The sequence below is a fragment of the Sphaerodactylus townsendi genome, linkage group LG07, assembly GCF_021028975.2.
Source record: "Sphaerodactylus townsendi isolate TG3544 linkage group LG07, MPM_Stown_v2.3, whole genome shotgun sequence".
Lineage (NCBI taxonomy): Eukaryota > Metazoa > Chordata > Lepidosauria > Squamata > Sphaerodactylidae > Sphaerodactylus > Sphaerodactylus townsendi.
In genome coordinates this window covers 28002273-28023673 of record NC_059431.1, presented here as the reverse complement: position 1 = coordinate 28023673, position 21401 = coordinate 28002273, and the positions used below count along the sequence as shown (strand labels likewise).

Sequence of the window (21401 nt, the reverse complement as noted above, 5' to 3'; positions counted from 1 at the left end):
TAACCTACCAGGTTCCCAGTCCAAAGAGATCCCGCCGCTCTCCCCCGACGCTGCAGAGTTTTTGCATGAGCTGCTCGACCTCCGCCCCTGTAAGTGGCACCGCCCTCTATTCTACCTGCCCCACCTGGCCGGGCTCCTTTCACCTCCACCCTCCCGTCCCGTCCTCCAGTTCTTTCCCCTCCTGCGCGCGCACGGCTTCCCTCCGCCACCCGGGGGGCGCGAGGAGGCCTGCGCGGCTGCGTGTCCCTTTAAGAGCTTTCGCTCTCCCTTCTTCACGTGTGCGGTCAGCTGACAGTGACGCTGCGGGGGAAATTCTCCCTGTTCCTGCAACATCGCGCGCTGCGGGTTGGCCGCCTGGCTGCCTTCGCTGCAAAGAGAGCCGCGCTGCCGCCGGGGCTGTCCCGCGCGCTTGGCTACGGCGTGGAGAGGGGCGCGTGTTTGGTGCGGGCGGCGCTGCAGTGACAGGCGCGGAGAGCCGCCGCGGGAGGGATCCTGACTCCGCCTCTCCTCCCATTTCCCCGGGAAGCTTCTTGCTGTGCATCGACGCTTCGGCTGGAGAGTCCGGGACTTGCCTCGTCCAGCCAGGTCGCTCCAGCAGCCGACGGCGTCTCTTCGCCCTGGTGCAAGCGGCTCGTGGAGAGCGGGCTTCCCTCCAGATCTGCTAGTACCTGATCTCAGTTGCCATCCCAGTTCATGGATTATCTGGTAGGTAGCGCGTGTAGAGTCAGTGCAATCCACCCCTCCCTCCCTCCATATATTGCTGGTGTGTTTTCAGTCTTCCATGTAGGCACCTACGTTTGTCGTTCCTCCACCCGGTGGATGTCTATTTCTTTGTGCAAGTGAAACTTAAATGTTGCTAGCAATGGCTGTTCAGCTGTGGGTGCAAATCCTGACACTGCCAGACTGAAAGATGACCTTGCAGATCTAGTCCTGCTATGGCAGGTTAACTGGAAAGAGATTATCCCCTCCCCACAATGGGGCTTTTCAAGGACCAGGTTTGTTGTTTTTAAATCGGACTTTCCAAACTATTAAAGGCCATTAAACCAGAGTGGTTTCACTAAAGGGCACTGTGGCTCTGTTCATTTGGTTATTAGAACTCTGAAGTTCTGACCTCAGTCATTGGCTTTTCCCCTGAACCTGTAAACAGAGAGTACGCCTGAATGCACACAGTTGAAACTGCGGCCTTAAGAGGTTGTGCACCTGAGTACTTTGGTATTTAGCTGTGTTTAATGAGCGTTGCCCTCATTTATGCTGAAAGATTGTATCGGTCGTGTTAGCTTCAAGGTTGGGGAACTCTTCGGACTCGTGGAAGCATTGGGCAAGTTCAAATCTGAATGGCTTCTTGTGTGAACCAAAAACTCTGCACTTCACCATGTCTGACTGTCCCCACACCCCCTCACATGCAAACCAAAACAAAGTTTACTTCATAAGTTGTAAGGAAGCATGGATCAGTTTCTTTGTTCAGTTAGGAATGTTTCCTCTGTTTTTGTTGATGTCTCCTGGCCAGACTTGTTGCTGGACAAGACCATCCCTAGGATCTTGTTCTCCCATGTTTTTCATAATGTATATTACCACTTAATGCTGACTGGAACGTAAATGGTAATTGTTAATAGGCGTTTTATAGTTTTAATGTTTAATGTTCAATGTTTGTTTAAATGTTTGAATGTGTTTTATTTTGTTGTAACCTGCCCAGAGTCACTCTGGGAAAGGGCGGGATAAAAATGCGATAAAATAATAAATAAAACAAACTTGTGAGTTGGTAAATGACAATCTGATCAGTCGTACAATGTTAACTGTACGACTGTAGCTATATAGAAGTGCCTGTGACTTGCCATGTCCGATCTGTGATTGGGAATGTAGGAAGAGATACAGTCTCATGTGATTCTATTCCTGTGTAGCTTTCCAGACTGAAACTTCTTTTATCCTGTTAGCTGTGACTGGAGCACTGGCACCTCTTAAGAGAAAAATGCAGGAATAAATTGGCCCTTTAATTTTTATGGTTGCTAATGAATTAGCTAACAGGAGTTATGGTGTCCTCTGGTTTGTTTTGATGCACAGTGTGTCTTTATTATCCAAGTAGGAAGCTATTTGAAACAGTGGAAGTTGCTTCAAATAAATGCTTCAAATAAATGATTATCTGATCTGAATAGATTTCTTCCTTTATTAAATCTTTTTAAGGTAGTTTCTAAAAATAGAAATGTAAAGCTTTGAGGAAGGATGCAGATTATATTTCTGTGTGAATGAGCCATTTAGTTTTGAATCTCTGGAACCAACTGTGTCTTGCTGCTGTGGTGGGGAGAGAGATGCCTTTCCATTTTAAAATGTGGCAGTCTGTTTCTCTTTAAGAGCTTGGCTTGTTGGCCACTAGCAATGAACTTGGACATTCCAAGTGCTCTCATGCTTCAACTCCTTGGGAGCCTGCAGCTTTCTTAGTGGTTCTTCTGGAAACTTTCATCCAGATGAAGCCGGCTGTTTTGTATGAGGGGAACTGAACAGCGTGACTTCTGTGGAAGAGCTTAGTTGAGAACGTAATGTGTTTAATTGACTCTGAAAGCTATTTGTGTACACTTGGAACTTAAGAAAATGCTCTTAACCTAGTCCAACTTGACCTCTTGAACTACTTACTTCCTTGGCCCCGTTGTCCACACTTCCCTCACCCCCGGAGCAAATTATTTACAGTTTGACAATATGGCAAGCTTGCTTTTCTAAACAAAACTAAACTAACAACTCATGTTTGTATTGTTCTTACAAAGTGTGCATTGCCAGTTTGCTTTAAAAAGTGATTTACGTTATTACATTTCTAGTCCATCTTTCCCCTTGTGGGCTCAGGGTGGCTTACAATATATAACATCACAGATTAAAAACTATTAAATCATAAAACATTCCACAGTTTAAGTCATAAATAACCCACGAGTTTTATGTAGTTAGAGATGAGGATCTTCATTTTGTTGTGTCTAGCTATTGTTTTTGGGTTATGCCCATCCATGGAAAGAGAGACTTGAGGAAAAAGTTTCCATTTTATTTTTGATGTTTATTTCCCTTTACCTCTAGGGAGAACTCATGTGGAAGGTGGCCTCCAATTCTGTGCTGGAATTATTGCTGCTTTCCATTAAAAAATTAAAGTGGGCACATGCTGCTAACATCTCTGCATAACTATCAACAGCTTTAAGGCAGTGTGCTGAGTGTCTTTATCTCCCCTTTGTTAGAGATAATCCTGATTAACATTGAGATGGGTCTAGAGTTTGCGTCAGCTGAGACTTAGGGAAATCCTCTGGCGTTAGTATCTCTTCTCTTGATATTGCTTGTGAGTAGTAACATTGATTTATATGCAGGTGACATACTAACAGCCTGATCCTAAATACTTAGTATAGGATGGGAGAGGCTGCTTGTTCATTACAAGCAGCAAATAGAAGGACACTTGTCTTCATACCCTTCTTGTGTCTTTCTGGTTCATCCAGCTGCATAACTGTTGGGATCACAATACTGGATTACTCATAACTTGGGCCTACAGAGCAGTTCTTTGTTACTCTGCCCTACATATACTGAATATTTTTTTTCTGTACAAGTTCATTTTCTTCTCAGCTTGCCCCCTAATTTCCCCTTTAGAAAGTAATTTCTGAGTGGAGTTCCTCTTCCCCCCCTCCCGCCAATCTTACCTTCAGCTTCCCTGAGGAAGAGAACGCCTTTCAGTCCAAATTGACTTTGTTGTTTCATCTCCAGCTGAAAGGCGAACAAAGCTATGGAGTTCAATATAAAGGAAAAGCGGAGTCCAATCAACAGCTGCCCACTCGAACCCTCTTGAGGAAGTGGATTTTCAACACCTAGTAAAATAAAAATATCTTGCAACAGCACAGATGCACAAGTAGTTCTGATAACATCTCAGTGGTCCTTCTGGGGACAGATAGGAAGCAAATCTCAAAGAGAAGCAGTGTGTATCAATGACACAGCAGCCATGAGGCTACATGCTGACAAAGCTGATAGGCAGAGATGGGAGCAGTCATCTGATGTCAACCTGAAAGGGAGGGAGCCAGTGGACACAACGCCTTGTCCTGCAAGTAGGGCTGTGACAGGTACAAGAAGAGATCTGGAATGAAGACGTTCTAGTTTGATTTCCGCCTGTGCCCGTGTTCCCTGTGGCCAGGTGCACTCCCAGAGAAAGAAACATAGGCTCTCTGACTTCATCCTCCGTTTGCCTCTGTAGGCCACTTGGCAGAGGCAACCCTGATAAGACCCCACTTGCACAAGGATTCAGCTTGGAGTTCAGGCAGTTCTCACTCGCAACAGCAAGAGGGTAAAACTGTGCCTTCACAGGAATCTTCCCTGGCAACTCATGGGTACCCATGTGATGGGAGAAGTGTATTTGGATTAATGGGAATACTTTCAGGGAGGCAGAGCTTTCCCTTTGCCTAAAACTGTCTCATTGGCAGCAACACAGAAAGTACGCATCCTGGGGCTCTCTCCTGACCCTATGCCCATCTGGGAACAAAACACACTACAAAGCATTCCCCAGCAGCTTTTGTGTTGACTCCAGCCATATGTTTATTTTATCTATTTACACTATTTATAGAGCACCTTTATCACAAGGACTCAAGGCGGATTACACATAGTGAACTAGTGCAGTCAACAAAATGGGACATTCAGTAGACAGTGCATTAGAACTTTAGAAGTCTGGAACTATTGGAAAGAAGTGAAGCATAGCATACGTGTTAACATGACACATCGAACGATACAACAATTACATAATAGGATTCTGCTTACAGTAAGCGATACGCATCAGTATAGACCACAGACCCTAATCATTTATCCAGTTAAGTGCAACCCAATCACCTGCACAGAAAAGCTGTCTTGAATAGTTTATTTTTGCATAGTTTTCAGAAGGGCAGGAAGTGGGAGCTTTCTTGGCCTCCTCGGGCAAACCATTCCCTAAGGCAGGGACCACAATGAAGAAAGTTTGTGTATTGGCAGTCCTTGGTTTTGCCCATTTGCAGAAACCAGGGCAAGGAGGAATGTGGAGAGAAGCTACAATATACGATACATAGGTTTCCTTGCTCAAATTGACTTCCAGTCAGTCCTGGAAAAGAGTTCTACACAGAGCAGAGGTTTTATAGCATTGTATACAACTATGGGGGATGGGCTGTCCACACACCAGTCATTTTGTCCTGTTATCTCTTGTGCATCCTTCTCCTGCTCACTTTGGGGCTCACTGTTGCCGCCTGGTTCCATGCACCCATCTCTTGTAGGCTGCCTGCAGCAATCTGGCTTGTGTGTGCCACCTGAGGTGCCTGCCCCCCGCCCCCCAACTCATTTCCAGATAGCTTGAGCTATACTTCAGACAGCTTAGGTCAGCCAAGACAAGAGAGAGTACAATCAACGTACTTACTGAACAGCATTGGCCTTGCGAAAAGTGAGTCAGGTGAGCAGGGTTCACAACTCTCTTGTTACAGCAAGGCTCTTGTGCCATTGAAAATTGCACCGACAGGCTGCAGAATCATAGGTAGAACTGTTTGTGTCAGCGCACGCCTATGAGAAAGACAACTGTGCTAGGCCAATAATTGCTTGTTAAGCAGTTTGCAAAGTCCTGGGTTAGAACAAGAATTGACAATCCCATATCAGGGCAGTTGTGCAAAGGACACTGCAGCTGCTAGTTGTGTTTCCAGCTGAGCACGTGACAGGCATTGCTCTATGAATGAAGTCCATGATGGTCTTGACTCATGTTGGAGAACTTTGACAAAGAGATAGAGGACAGCAATGAGTGAAATTCCACAGTAGCAGCAAGTGGACTCTAAATCTCTGGCCCCTTGTACATGCAGAACTTACCCTGAGGCTGTTTGCTGCATGGTGGGGTTTTCCCATGTTTTTTTTCATTTACATAGTATTCCGGCTGAGCCACCATTTTGCCCACTTCCTTCCTTGTGCTTCCTTGTTTCTGTAACCTCCAACAAGAGAGGTTACCTGCCACCTTTTTTGGGGGGGGGGAGGGTGCGTGTTTCAATGGCCTGTTGCTCCTGCGATACACCTACATCATTTAAATAAAAAATTAATAAAGTAGCCCCAGTTCTCCTTCTGAATTGCTAGCTGGAGGAGTAGGTGTAAGTGTTGCTTTGTGAGTGGGGGAAGGTGGGGAGGAGCGGAAAAACCAAAGGAGCTGCACATACCCTGGTTCCCTCTGCGCTCTCTGTGAAAGGTGACAAAAAGTTGCACTTTAACCAGTTTCAGAAACTGTGCGGAGAGTCTAATCCAGGGGTCCCCAAACTACGGCCCGGGGGCCAAATGGGGCCCCCTGAAGGCATTTATCCGGCCCGCCAGGCATGGGCTGGGCCGCATGGCTCCATTCACGCGTGCAGGTGGGGGGCTACAGAGGGAGAGGAGGAACCAGCCCTGGGAACGGCTGCTGGGATTGCACCAGTTACATGATGGCACCCCCCAAATCTCCATGAATCTTTTCTGACCCAGCTGGGAGTTGGAAACCTTACACGTGCAAAGCTCTCCTGCTCCTCGCCTCTTCCCTCCTCAGCTACTCCATGTGTTGCTCACAGGCTTTCTGTTCTGCCTCACCCCCATTGGCATCAGCCAGGCTGGCTAATCAGCTGGCTGCTAGGGAGGAAAAAAGAACGCCCAGGAAGATACCTAACTCTGGGTTAGATGGAATGCTTCTTTATTGGGAAAGGATTCTGCTTTTTTTTTTTACAGTGGGGAAGGTATTCCACAGCCTCCCCAACAATATTTGGAGCCCACCCTGTACTTGACATACTTTGGTCACTGTTCTAAAAATAGACCATGACAGAAAGGCTGAAAGGTGAAATCAAACATTTTACAATCATTTGTGCATAGGAATTTGTTCATAGTTTTTTTTAGTCCGGCCCTCCAACAGTCTGAGGGACAGTGTACTGGCCCCCTGTTTAAAAAGTTTGGGGACCCCTGGTCTAATCTGAAGAACAGAGGGGGAAATGCATACCTGAAGGGAATGTAAGCTGAATGTGAAAGAGACTGCAAGTCCATAAATGGTCTCTGTTTGTGTTGCTCTAGTCTAGGTTCCCTCAGGGGCTTCCTCCCCATTGAGCATTCCCATATGATGGTGGACGCCATTTAGGGACACAGTGGAATAATTGAGGTGGTAAGGAATTACTTTGAAACTGTACCTGCACTGCCTGCTGGGACTTCACCATGGAGTTCTATTTGCTTAAACATAGGCTCTCTGAGTGCCTGACCAGCTGTAGCAGTGTTTAGATGGCTGGTAAGTCCTCTAGGACTGTGTTTGTTTCTCTTATATCTCCCACTTAAAAGAGGGTTACATCAACATGATCACAACATTTATTTATTAAAATACTTATACTCTGCCCAGTGGCTCAAGATACTTACAGTTCCAAAATTTAAAAACTAACAAAATGCAATAAAACCCCAAGAAAATGCCTGCAGTTCAACCCATTAAAACTCCTCACAAATTAAAATGCCATTACACCATGTCTTAAAAACTTTGACTGACAGCACCTGCTCCTCTCAAGGGATCCCTTAACCTGCTTTGCGAAAGCTAACTTTATCTAGAACAAGTTGATGAAGGCCCTTCAAAACATAAAGTATGAAGTAATAAAGCATAACATGATAGTGGATTCGCATCATCTCTGTCTTACCTGTATTCAGCATGCCCTGCATTTGAAACTGTCATCTAGTGGCAAAGCAATGGTGCAGAGCTGAGCTGGACTCATCTGCAATTTTAGATAATGAAAGATGTGTTCCAGTATATACATGATTGAGGTGCCACAGTTGGTACAAGTTTTTCTGTAAAACTAATTATTCCCCTCTCAGATCTTCTGTTGGACTGCATTTCTAGGAGTAAGCATCACTAGGTTTTCCATTTACCACATATCTGAGAATGTAACCAGTGCTGGTCTTATGTTTACACTATAAACACACATTTTTGAACTTGATGTGCAAAGGTTCCAAGATATTAACATATTCAGGTAGTCATTTGAGTGAAATCGTTTCAGAAAGTCATGTGGAGAAAGGCAGTGTTTCGTTGGTTTGGAATGTTTGCGTATTAATTCTTAACATGGTACTGTTGTGATTTTGACTTTCACCTGACGCTATAAGGACAGACTCCTGATAAAAGGTTTTTACTTAAGTTTCTACATTTTCCCTTGCACATTTCACTGGGGTTTAGGCCTGGTTAGGAACTAGGATAGCTTTGGGTGCTCTGGTGGATAATCTCCATTAGCCAATGGACAGTTACTACTGATTACAGTGATATGTTTGTGGCCTTTGACATAGTCCTGATGAGATGCTTTGGAAAGTGTGTAGTGCTATCAGGAATTGTCTTCAGACGGTTCTAGGAAGTTACAGGGTTACATCACCAGGTTGTGCATTGTGTAAGTGTGGAAATGTGCTATTTCTCCACCTGACTTTGTCCTTTCTCTAGTTCTTTTCAAAGTTTGTCAGATGAGATTCTCCAGAGCTTTGGAATTGAATGTTGTCATCAGCATGCAGATATCCAGCTATGTATATTGTCGCAAAATGGCTCTGCATACTTGCAAGCACCATTTCTTTTTGGGTTCCCTGAAGGGTCAAGACATTCAGTGACCATCCAGGTCTTTGCCCGGTGGTGCACTATTCATCCAAGGCTACCCAACTCCTGGATGGGTTCTGTGCTTCCCTCTGGGTATCTGTACTGCCACCAGCTGGTCATTTTAGAGTATCTCTTGCTAAAAGCACTAACACTGTGTATCGCCATATATAAGCTCTGCCTAACTGCCCAGGTTTCCCACTCATTTTGGTTAGCTACAATAGGAATGGCTTATTGCTCTCTTGCATTTTGTAGGTTTAGCGATCTACTGTCCAACTGCTTCCCTTGCCCGGTGCCTTTTTAATAACATGTTTGAGTGGGGCTTAACATGGTTACAGAGAACAACTTTCCAATGTTCAAAGGAATTGAATAAGAAAAACCCCCCCATTCTTACTCTGTGCAGCAGCAGATAAGAACATAAGAACAAGCCAGCTGGATCAGACCAGAGTCCATCTAGTCCAGCTCTCTGCTACTCGCAGTGGCCCACCAGGTGCCTTTGGGAGCTCACATGCAGGATGTGAAAGCAATGGCCTTCTGCGGCTGTTGCTCCCTATCACCTGGTCTGTTAAGGCATTTGCAATCTCAGATCAAAGAGGATCAAGATTGGTAGCCATAGATCGACTTCTCCTCCATAAATCTGTCCAAGCCCCTTTTAAAGCTATCCAGGTTAGTGGCCATCACCACCTCCTGTGGCAGCCTATTCCAAACACCAATCACATGTTGCGTGAAGAAGTGTTTCCTTTTGTTAGTCCTAATTCTCCCCCCCCCCCAGCATTTTCAATGAATGCCCCCTGGTTCTAGTATTGTGAGAAAGAGAGAAAAATTTATCTCTGTCAACATTTTCTACCCCATGCATAATTTTATAGACTTCAATCATATCCCCCCTCAGACGTCTCCTCTCCAAACTAAAGAGTCTCAAACGCTGCAGCCTCTCCTCATAGGGAAGGTGCTCCAGTCCTTCAATCATCCTTGTTGATCATTCAAGTGTACAAAGTAAAGGTGCATACACACAATCCTCTGTCCCTGCTCCATGCCTACTGTGGCTGTTGTTCTAAGGTAGGGCATTTACTCCTAAAGTTCCAGTGCTCTATCAACCACCCATTGCATTGAGTCTTTGGAGTGCCCTCCCCTTTGTTAGGCCCATGTGGTAATGGTGGCCATCAAAATGGAGCCCAGATAGCCCTCCTGTGACGGGCTATCTCCAGATGGAATAAACCAAAATGGACCTCATTCCCTTTGTGTTAAGGGAGCCAGGATGGACAATGTCAGGAGCAATTACCCTCTCTCCTATTTCCTGTCCTTTTTTTGACACAGAAACTTGTTGGAATGTATGTGCGGAGGATGTGGAGACTCCCCATAATGTGACATGTCACAAGGTGGTGGGCATTGCCCAACAAAGTAAAGAGCATTGCTTCGCATCTGTTATTCATTAAGCTCCCAGAAGGAGCTGATTTGGTTCTTAATGTTTTGAGGCTGTGGATGTGTGGATGAGGGCAAACGTGCTGAAACTAAATCATTTAAGGTGGAGGAAATGTGTTTTGGAAATCAGATGTTTTGGAGGAACCTGATTTTAGAAATCTAGGTAGCATGAAGCACTCGTCAGCTGGTCATATCATTGTCTGGGAGTGCTCTTGGGCCTTCCTGATCGATGAAAAACAGGTTGGAATTGTTGCTAAGAATACTTCTTTCATCAGCACACGATTCTAGACTTGCTGACCCAGCCCCTGAGATTTACTCTTTTGTAAATTTTAATCTTTATTATTCTGACATGGTTTATATAGGGCTGCCCTGGAAGCTAATCTTGAAGCCTCAACTGTTGCAAAATGTGGTTGTTCAGCTATTTAAAGGATTTAACTATGGTGACCATCAAATCTGAAGCAATGGCTCTGGCTATAATGCTTCCAAGCTCAACTGAGGGCCATGCCCATCATCACCTGGGACATGTAGTTGAAGGATACAACTTTCTAAATTAACCTCTGTAGTTTATCCTGTTGGTTCTCCCTTCTTGTGGCTCATTCTGTTTCCATTCCATGCCCCCCTCCATTTTTTTGCTCCATATTATGCAATGAATTACTAGATTCCAGGCATTTTTTCAGTGTGATTTATGCTGAATGTGAAATATCTAACTTTCCTGGCACACTATCATTTTATTTCCATTTTTCTCACACTGTGCCATGGAGATGTGTTTCCCATACTGTGCCACCGAGAGAAACACATCTTACTATGACCTGCCTCTGAAGATGCCTGCCATAGATGCAGGTGAAATGTTACGAACAAAAACTACCAGATCATATCTACAAGGCCCAGAAAACCCTCAAACAGCCTGTGAAAATCAGGCTCTGCTTATAGCCTTTGTATTATTTTCTTGATGAATGTACCTTATAAAGAAGTACTCTGGTCATATGAGTATAATTGTACTATAAATCCTGATCTCACTGACCCAAATAAAATAATAAAACTGAAAAGAGGCTGGCTTTTCTTTCTGTGGTTTGAAGGCACAGCTTACTTACTTTGAAGGTACAGCTTACAGTCTTTGGAATTTAAGACACTTCTGAAATAATTGCTTCATGATACCTCTGCTTGAAGTTTTGGATCCTGTGGGCTGTTGCACATGCATCTTTTGTGCACCTGTCTCAGTGGTACTGTGACTGTGGGAAGGGAAAGGAGGGTGGGATCTCTTGAAGGCTGCCACTAATGATGCTGTCTTGCCCAGTGCTTTGTGCAGCTATTGCTGGTAAGTGTGATTGTGAAATTGTCCAGGACTGTTCAGGATTGATGCATTTCAACATGAGGCTAAACGTATATCTTCCTTGATTGTTTCCTGCAGTAAGGCATCACAGCCATGTGAACATTTCTTGATTGCATGCATTTAATACTAGTGAAGCTAGTATCTAGAAGCTAGATCTGAAATATCTCCAAGGCTCTTTAGGAATGCTACCAATTAATATTATAGCTCTGTGCAAGTGTAGTAATGAGCATTCTGTCTGGCATACCTGGAACACTGGCGGTTCTGGGCCCCTGCAGATCAACCAATTATTTCCCACTTGGTTTCAGAAAGAAAGAAATGTTGCATTGCTGTGAGAAGAGAAGGGATGTTTTGGTTCTTTTGAAGATAATCCCAACAAATTGCAGTGAACCAGGGAGCTCTGAAAAAGCACAGGGCACACCCAGCTGTTTTCTCTCCCCTTGCCACGCCGGGGATATTGCCTCAAGCAGTGCACGCTGTTTGCTGTGGCAGCAGTATTCTGTGTGCCTATGGGATAGAATGCCTGATATGGTATAAGCAGAGCAATCATTAATCCAAATCTGCCCATCTTTGCTTTCGAAATTTTTGTAGTTTTTTAAAAGCTCAGTGCAGTCTTCAAGAGTCACTATAGTGGACCATAAATGCATGTTCCAAATGATGCTTAGCTAACGTTAAGTCTCGCCCTCAGTTCTACAAGACATGTTTCCTCTATTTTATTCTTGCAGGGAAGCATTTAGAAGGTTGTGTGTTGGCTTCCCGCATATGTTTGTAGCTTGCTTATTATGATTTCTTTATATCCTAGGACATTCCAAAACCTTGGGTGGGTAATGGTTTAGCCTCATGATTTAGTTCCCAGTTGCTTGTTCTAGGGCTGCCACGAAGCTTTGGATGAAGATGCCCTGGCAACTCTGGATGTTTAACTTGAAACAACTTGTGAGTGAAAATGTTTGTTTTCTTTTTCATGCTCACCATGTAACTCCTTGCAGAAAACCACAGTAAACTGTAAGTAAATGAAATCTGAGCATAATCTGGCCCTGAATGTTTGCTGACTGTTGAACTTTTTTCTGAAATAAATATTTGGTGATAGACCCTTCTTCTCCATAGTTCAAACCCAAAACCTGTTAGTTTCAAGTGTAGAGCACCCTGGTAATGACTATGATTGGGCTGTCCAATGTCTCAGCTAGAACCCATTAAGATTACAGTATACTACGAGTTGTCCCACCAAACCAATTGTACAGTGGCCCATCTGTGTCCTGTGACAAAAAACTCTTCTAATTGTTTTCTGTTTGGATGAAAAGACCTCTTTCCTTGTGCAGGAGAAATTGGCACATGGCCCGGTCATATATCTAAAAAATAAACAGAGTAGGCTGTGTTGTTTTCCATCAGTAGTACTATGTGATTATAGTAAATTGTTTGTTTATTGTCCTATCTTAGCTAAATTCTCATAGGCTCTTAATTTTCATATCCCATGTGGTGTGTTGGTTAGAATGTTGGATTAGAATCTGGTGGAGACCCAACCTTGGATTCCCCAGAGAATTAATGCAGATGGAAGAGATTTCTGTCTACAGAATACGACTTTGCTTGCTCCAGTCTTGTAGTTCAAAATGTCCCCAAAGAGATGCTCTTGGGAAACAGGGGCCTTAAGGAACTGTGAAACAAGGGCATCAGCAAAAAATCATACGCCTTTCCTTTCACTGAAATCCTACAGTAGATCCACCTCCTCCCTCGGTCAGATACCACTCAGCCGTGAAACTTCCTGGCTGACCTTTGACCAGTTACGTCTTCTCAGCCTAACCCACATCCTAGGGCAGATACATGATAATATGTGGAATGACGAACCATGTATATCAGTGATTCTCAACCTGTGGGTCGCCTGAGGCAGGGGCCGCCTGAGGCAGGGGTCGCCTGAGACCATCGGAAAACACATATTTCCGATGGTCTTAGGAACCGAGACACAAATAATTTTATGGTTGGGGGTCACCACAACATGAGGAACTGTATTAAAGGGTCGCGGCATTAGGAAGGTTGAGAACCACTGATATATATCATCCTGAGAACCTCTCTAGGCCATCTGTCTTGTCTGAAATGTGGAGACCATCAGTTTTATATGGGATCATTATTATTTTTATATTCTTTGTTTATTATCTTTAATCTACTTCCTGTTTCAGTACTTAAGTGAGACAAAGGTCCCTAACCCTTTTGAGCCTGTGGACATCTGTGGATGGAATTATAATGCATGGTGAGGGTGCAACTGTTAAATGGCCACACAGGAGGCAGGCACACATGTGTAGAGGAAGCCGAAGTGCAAGGAAGAAGAGGAGCAATTAAAAAAAACTAACTGGATAAAGAAGAGTGAGAGAGGGAATAAAACCAACATTGTGGTGGCAGCTACCTCCAAAGAACATTATTTTAATCTGCAGTGGCCAGTCAGGGCAAGATCCCCCACCCACTTTCTAAAAACACTTGTTGGCTACCAGCAAAGGTATTGGTGGGCCCATGGGTGCCATGTTGGGGGGCCTCAAAGTAGCTGCACACTTTTTTCCTTTAACAAAAATTACCTAAAACTGCCTACCATTGTATTTAAGAATATCTTATTTATGCTTGGGTTTAATGCTGCTTGCAGCCTGTGCTCCCATTTGAGCTTGCAGTAGGAATCATCCCTGAATGGAGGAGTTAGCATTGGTTATACTGTTCTGCAAAGCAGGATATACCAAGAACAGTCTGCTGTTCTGATTATTGGTCTCACTCTTGGGATTCATAGGACTGCCCTGTATGTGTTGACTGGGAAGCCCAGATTACTGTACAAGGACATCTAGTTCCAGTTATCAGCACTCTTAAATGATGCATGTGATCATTTTTTCTTTCTTAGCCTTCCCAGTCTGCTCTTAAAAGTATTTGGGCTAAATATTGTACACATGGAGTTCAGTGTTCTTTTAAAATGGTTTCTGTGAACATTAAACTAGAATAGGTCCATTATAGTTACGTCATTGTGTAACTCTACTACAGTCATAACTTAACCACTGATCTGTGAACAGGCACATTTTTGTACAGCTCTTTATGCACGGGCAGAATAGAGTGCCTCATGGACAGCAAAAACGCCATCCCTGGGGAGGGGTTTGCACAGCTGCCGCCGTTCGCACAACAGCCGCCGCTGCATGGCAGCAGCGCCGGCCTTGCCACCCCCAAGCGGCATGAAGACGCCGCTTCCGAACCTCGCTCCCTGAGCGAGGTTTTTCGGAAGCAGCGTCTTCCAACTGCTGCCATGCGAACGGCAGCAGCTGGAAGGCATTATTCCCCCCCCCCCACCGTCCCTGAACGCTGTACCTCGTTGCCTGGCTTCCGGCATGTCGCAGAGGCCAGGGGACACGCCCCCCTGGCCTGTGACTCCAGAGCCTCCGCTCCAGCCTGCTGGGGGAGGGTGTCCCCTGGCCTCTGTGATGTGCTGGAAGCTAGGAGACGAGATACAGCGTTCAGGGACGGCGCAGCCTGTGCGAAAGCTGCTCTGCCGCCTGCACCCCTACCAGGACTGTCCGTGCGAACAGTCCTGGGGGGGGGGGGAGTGCGTCGGCATTGTTTATGCCGACGCTCCCCCGCTTGCGCCCGTGCAGAAAGGGCCTATGATTCTACTCCTCCCCAATAGATTGGAGATTAGTTTTGCCTGTTTTGCTGGCACATGAGACTTGTGAGTCAATCCAGGTAGTGAAAATGGGCTCTTTGTTCAGAGCCATCCATGTTCTTGTGTTTTCCCACACCTATGCCAAGGCAGCGGTGAGCAAGCCAGCTTTTATATGGATATAGGAAGCAATTTCTCTAATATTTTTGCCAGTGCATTAATGAAAATTGTAGCTGGTTCTTGCTGATGTATCATTGGATACTTCACACATTCTGTCCTCTGTGTGAACAGCAACTCAGAAATATTTGGCACCAGTTGATTTTCTGGTATGTTGCTGAATGCTATGCATCAGTTCCATCCTTAACTGTGCTAAGAGAAGAATTGAGGCTTAGATCACAACTCCAAGAATATCTTTCCAACAGTTTCAACACCTTTTCAACAGCTTTGTTTCTTCAGCGATTAACTTGGGGTCTCTAATGCGGGGGCCCTTAGATGCTGTGGCCGTCAGCACCTTTTTTAGTGCCTGCCAGGTATTTTTAGGAAGTGAGTGGGGTCAAATAGGGCTTGTGCCCAGCCAGGCTTCTGGTTATTAGAGATTTGATTGGCTATGTACATTCTTTAAAAAAATGTTTCTTTGGCAGTTACTGCCACCACAGCCCACTGTTACTGAAGTTAAGTTGAGACCTAAATGTACGTAACATCAATTATAGCAGCATCATTACCTACACAGTAGTAATGCTTTTTGAGACCAGAGGAATAAAGAGTTACTGGCTACGATGACGCATCCTGAAAAGAGTCAGATGGAAATGAAACTGACTGCTGGCCTGAATTCCAGTGACTTAAGATTTGTATTATGTTTGAGGATTGAACAGTTCTGCAGTAATTTCTTACTCAAGCAACTGCTAACAGATCGAACTGCTTGTCAAGAAGTGGGTTACAGACTTTAGTGGACAGTAATAAACTTAGGGTGGTTTACAAGATCCAGTGTAGAGAGAAGTCTGTCTATCAGGAAGGGTGACGAGTAAGGTAAACAGCAGTTCAAGGTTCATACCTTACTAGCCTGGCTGGCATTTTACATAAACTCTTTAATCCACTTGTTGGCCTTCCATTTTTCAAGGGAAGTATAAAGTTGACACGTCATAAAAGAGGGTTTGCTTATAAATCTGAATTTAGTTTCTGGGAGCTAGGCCCTTGGATAACTGCATCTGCTTATAAAAATGCTGCCCGCAGCAATAAAATCAGTCATTTTGGAGTCTCTCTAGAAAACTTGTCCTTTATGCAACTTTGTAAAACAAATCCTTACTGGGCGGGGATGTCTACGTTTGTTCAGTAAACTTACCAGGCTGTTTAAACACAAGGGTGTTGTACAATTTAATACGCACACATATACACACGTAGGAAGAAAGAGTTATGGATATTGTGGACTGCCAAAAAAGTCAAATCAGTGGGTTCTAGATCAAATCAAGCCTGAACTGTCTCTAGAAGCTAAAATGACTACACTGAAGCTACAATACCTCGTTCACGTTATGAGAAGACAGAAGTCACTGGAAAACACAATGAGGCTATAGGACAGTGGTGGCGAACCTTTGGCACTCCAGATGTTATGGACTACAACTCCCATCAGCCCCTTCCAGTATGGCCAATTGGCCATGCTGGAAGGAACTGATAGAGTAATCTATAGGAAAAGTCAAAGGTAGCAGGAAAAGAGGAAGATCCAGTAAGAGATGGATTGACTTGGTAAAGGAAGCCATGGTCCTCAGTTTGCAAGACCTGACCAAGGCTGTTAATGGTAGGACGTTTTGGAAAATGTTGATGTATAGGACCTCCATAAGTCCGAAGCAATTTGACGGCACTTAACACACACACACGCTCACACACATATAGTGTCTTGTAATGAAATTTAGCTTTCCTATCAAGCTCAACCTTTGTAGCTGAAGAACACAAAGACTCTTGCATTTGCAAGAGGTCAGACCCAGAGCCCCGAAACAGTATGAATTCTTGGTGTGTTGAGTTACCTAATCACCATTGTGTGCATTAGCTTCCCTACTCAAATGAGTTCACATACCTTGTCACGCTGAAGTTTAGCGGGATCTTTGTATTAGAAAATTTAGAAGAAATCTCTGGTATTGTATATCCTTAACACATCTACTTAAAAGCATATTTAGATTTGTAAACTTTTATTATTAAATGTAACTTACAAACTTTTAAAAGATCCTTTGAACTAGTTGAGGACCTTTCCTATCTTAAATTTCAGTTCCATATTTGTATTAAATGCATTAGAATGTTATCATAAAACTGTGAATAATCAGAGAATAATTCTTGTCCCTTATTAGCCTACTATAAATTGCTGTTGTGATTAAATAAAAGCTTTCTATTTATATATGCATCTATCCATGTATGCGTTTATAATGTTAACAATATATATGGGCACTTCATAAAGTAAAATCAACGCATGAAAGAGATCTCTAAGCTTACAGTGTGAATATGCTTCATATTCAAACAAATTCAGTCATAGCATGTGTTCTGTTGTATAGAGTTTATACACGAAGCCATCTTAATTTCCTCCTTTGTACAGTTTGCCAAAGAGAGGAAAAATTAAGATGTTGTTTCCCATAACTAATCAAGATTCTTGATTAGGCATTGATGGAGAATGGCCATGAAAATAACCATGTTTTGGTAGTATTTACTATTATAATGTGGTTTGTCATCCCATCCTTATTAAGAAAGCATGTAGAGGTTTAGGCCATATAGTTCCTGGCCTGATACCTACCTGTTTTAATGCAAATTGTGTTGCTGTTTTCTAATTTGTAGTCCTGTGTTAAATATAAAATGATGGCTTAAGTATCCAGGCAGAGGAGGTGAAATTGAGAACTGTTTCTGGAATTCCATTTTTATGGAGCGCAAACACTAATCTTTTCACTGTTTAAAAATATATGGAAATAATATTCACTTGCACGTAGGGTCTTTTGGTCCATAAAATGTGTCCAAAATGGTTTACAACAAAATAAATACAAAAACTCATTAAAAATTAAAACAAAACAAACAAAACGTCAGACCAAAGTAGCAGCATTAAAATACAAGGAGCAAATTCAGTAGTAGGACAATTACCTGGGATAAAACAGCATCAACAAGGTTACATCACCTTAGCACAGCACAAGGGAGGGAGGTAGGATAGAGGGACACATCAGCCCCCATGATCCTTCTCCCCCTATGAATGTTTAGAACATGTCCCGAGTTGTCCTTAGAGGTCTTGCATGCCAAAAGCCTAGTGTCAGTGTGTTGTGCTTGAGGAAAGGGGACACAAGAAATTGGAAGGTTCTGCAGGTGGAAGAGTGGAAGGTGCCTCAGCCAGGGGACGGAAGGAGATTAGCAAGTTCAAGGGGGCCTGCCTCTCCCACTGCATAGAATTTGACATCTTTGAACATCTCCTCAGGAACCTTTGGCTTCCCCTCCTGTTTGCTCGCTATAGTGTTGCTGAACTCCCAGCTTCTGCCTTACCAAAGCCTATGATTCCTCTCCGAGTCTTGGGGTTTCTTCCCCCCCATCTCCTAGCAGCAGCCTAATTGGGGAAATGGGATGCACATGTTGCAGAATGAGCCATCTCTGCTGTCAATTGCCTCCTGAGGTAATCATTTTGTGGTTGCACCCCCCATACCTTGTCACAGAATTCCAGAGATGCCTACAAGCTCAAAAAATTTGGGATCTTCTGATCTATGTCTTTTAGAAATGCTAACTGGCACATCAGAAAGAGGCATATTTGGGCAGGATTTAAAATAAATCAGTACTACCATAAAATGATTGTGGCAAACTTTCCAGAATTGTGTTTAATCCTCTTTTCCACAGCCAATTTTAGGTCCTCTTCTATTGTAACTTCTGCCATTGACTGTGACATTTTGGGAATGATTCCTCTATTCCAGCCTGTAAAAGTATTCTGTGTTCTAGAGTAGTTTATTCATATGATGTTTCCCAGATTGATACTGCTTTTGCACCCCTGCTTGAAAACTGCCCTCATGAAAAATTAGACAATTAACTCATTTTGAAGCAGTTTTTTTCATGATTAAGTTCTCAAAAGTTCACTGAAAACATAACCATGTGGATCAGAAATAGGAACCGACTCCTTATCTTTATGGACAAATCTGCTTGTCATGCAGATTTTTGCCATTACAGTTCTGATAGTTTGAAAATAGTCAGTCGCTGTTCTGATCAACTTGCATGGGACATTATTGAAAAATTCCTTTATCCTACCAACGTTACACATATGATGGGGGAAAATGTGGCTTAAATCTGTTTCTGTGCCCCCTTTTATAATTCTTGGTAATACTCTATTTCAATTTCTTTAGAGAATGTCTGAATGTATCCAGCTTTCATTTGCTCTTTGTAGAATTGGCATTTACACGGTAAGCAATGATCCACCTTTTGACACCTATGTATGTTTCTCGCGGCTTAATTCTTTGTGCATTAGAGTTGGTTGCCCTGTTATTTCCTGTCTGTAATCAGTGTTTGTAATTAGATAGATCTTATCATAGAATGCTCTGCAAAGAGGCATTCTGTGCTTCAGTTACGCTCCTAGACCATCTTGTGAAATATGCTTGCTTGCACACACTCGTGCATAATACACAGATAACATTTTCTCAATGCGCATTGCGTTATAACTAGGCTTAATAGATGTGTTGTATAGTGGTTCCTAGGTAATGATTTAGATATGTGTGTTCCAGAATTTAAAGGTGGGCCTAATTTGTCAAGGCTTCATATGAATTCTCTAGTGTGAGTACAGTATATACTCGAGTATAAGCTGACCTGAATATAAACCAAGGCACCTAATTTTACCACAAAAAACTGGGAAAACTTATTGACTCGTGTATAAGCCTAGGGTGGGAAATGCAGCAGCTACTGGTAAATTTTGAAAATAAAAATAGATACCAATAAAATTACATTAATTGAGGCATCAGCAGGTTAAATGTTTTTGAATATTTATTTCAAAGAAAAACAGTAAACTAGCTCTGTAAGTGGAAAAGAGGGTCAACAAAAACAATATGGTATCAACAATAAAAGTACAAAAACCTTAGCTCAATCAGCAGCCAAGCTAAAACACAAGAGTTAAAATCCTTCAAAACTGGATTCCTCCTCCTCATCTGTGTGTCCAAACAGAGCTTCAGTTATAGTTGGTGTGAGGTTATCAGCACAGACTAGGGCACATACAGTTGTATATAAATACCGTATATACTCGAGTATAAGCCGACCCGAATATAAGCCGAGGGGGGCTTTTTCGGCATAAAAATGTGCTGAAAAAGTCGGCTTATACACGAGTATATGCGGTAAGTATTGTACATATTGTTGTACAAATTGTATTTGGGTACATGCCATACTTTGGCTTAATTCAACCTTGCCAATAAGGAATATTTTAGTTATAATGATTGAATATTTAAATTGGTCAATCTGATATTACTTTGGGTAGGGTGTGCCTGTGTACACTTCCTTTTTCTGACCATGTCTCTTGTTGTCTCTTGAAGGAATAGGGAAATAGAGCTTCTTGTTGTCTTTTAATCAGAGTTTCAAAGACATTGTATGCATTCACATGACTACTGCAATGCATCTTCTTTCTCCATGGTGGTGAGTACCAAGTAGAGCTGAACTTTGTGCTCACTACGTACGTGGAAAGGCCTTACCTGACAAGAGAGGAAAGGTGAATCATGTATACAGCCATAAGCTCCTTAGACAAAAGGCAGACAAACATGCGATAGATGTTTTGCACCACAGCACCAAGAACATGTGTGCTGTCTTAGACAGGGTACTGAATGTCCTTTTATATTGAATGTCCTTTTATATTTTACACTTTGCCATTGCTAACCTAATGTTGTTCCATAGTTTCAGGCAAGCAGGGGTGCATAACAAATACCAGATTGGCAGTGGAATTCTAAGAGAGAGATAGGCTATGTCCACACCAATAATTTCCTGGATGGGATAACAGATTGCAGGTGCAAACGACTTTCTCTCTTGTAGGTTAAGTTTTGCTTTAAGAGCATGAAATCATCACTTGTAGATCAGCTCAATATGTGGTTTTCCATAACATTGAACACTTTTTTTAAAATATGGACAGTGCAATCCAAGGAAGGGGCATTTTTGTATCAGCTGGGGATGGCCCTGTCACAGTGTAGGCATTCTGCCTCCAAAGAGTGAGTGAGTGGCTGCTCCCTCACGCCACAATTCTTTCACCCTCCCCTTCCCTTTGGATTGCACTCTTAGTGCTTTTTCACGTGTTATGTGTTGTTTGACTGTGCAGGAAGTTCTGACTTCATTGCTGGGTTCGTAATCTGTCGCTAAGCTCTTGTTTCTGTGGGCTTTGTCTACATGGCTGACAATGTCTACACGGCTGAGAAGCGTGGGACACATTTGATCCTTAATATTTGCTCTAAAAGTGTCTGGACCCCTGAATGGACATGGTGTTTGCTTTTAGAATATAGTTGTTTTTAAAGGGGAAACACTTG

General features: G+C 43.2%; 1 protein-coding gene across 3 annotated transcripts in view; it reads left to right on the top strand.

Moving 5' to 3' along the window:
• Positions 1-310: 310 nt before the first annotated feature.
• The window catches only part of ARL15 (ADP ribosylation factor like GTPase 15), a 175671-nt gene continuing 154580 nt past the window's right edge, over positions 311-21401 (top strand). For 2 of the 3 annotated variants that reach the window (XM_048503768.1, XM_048503766.1), the window contains exons 1-3: positions 311-705; positions 12290-12305; positions 19257-19313. In XM_048503768.1, coding sequence (XP_048359725.1) covers positions 19260-19313 — 54 coding nt within the window. In that variant the 5' untranslated portion in view covers positions 311-705; positions 12290-12305; positions 19257-19259. The remainder of the gene's footprint in view (positions 706-12289; positions 12306-19256; positions 19314-21401) is intronic. The other variant, XM_048503767.1, reaches the window with a different exon arrangement.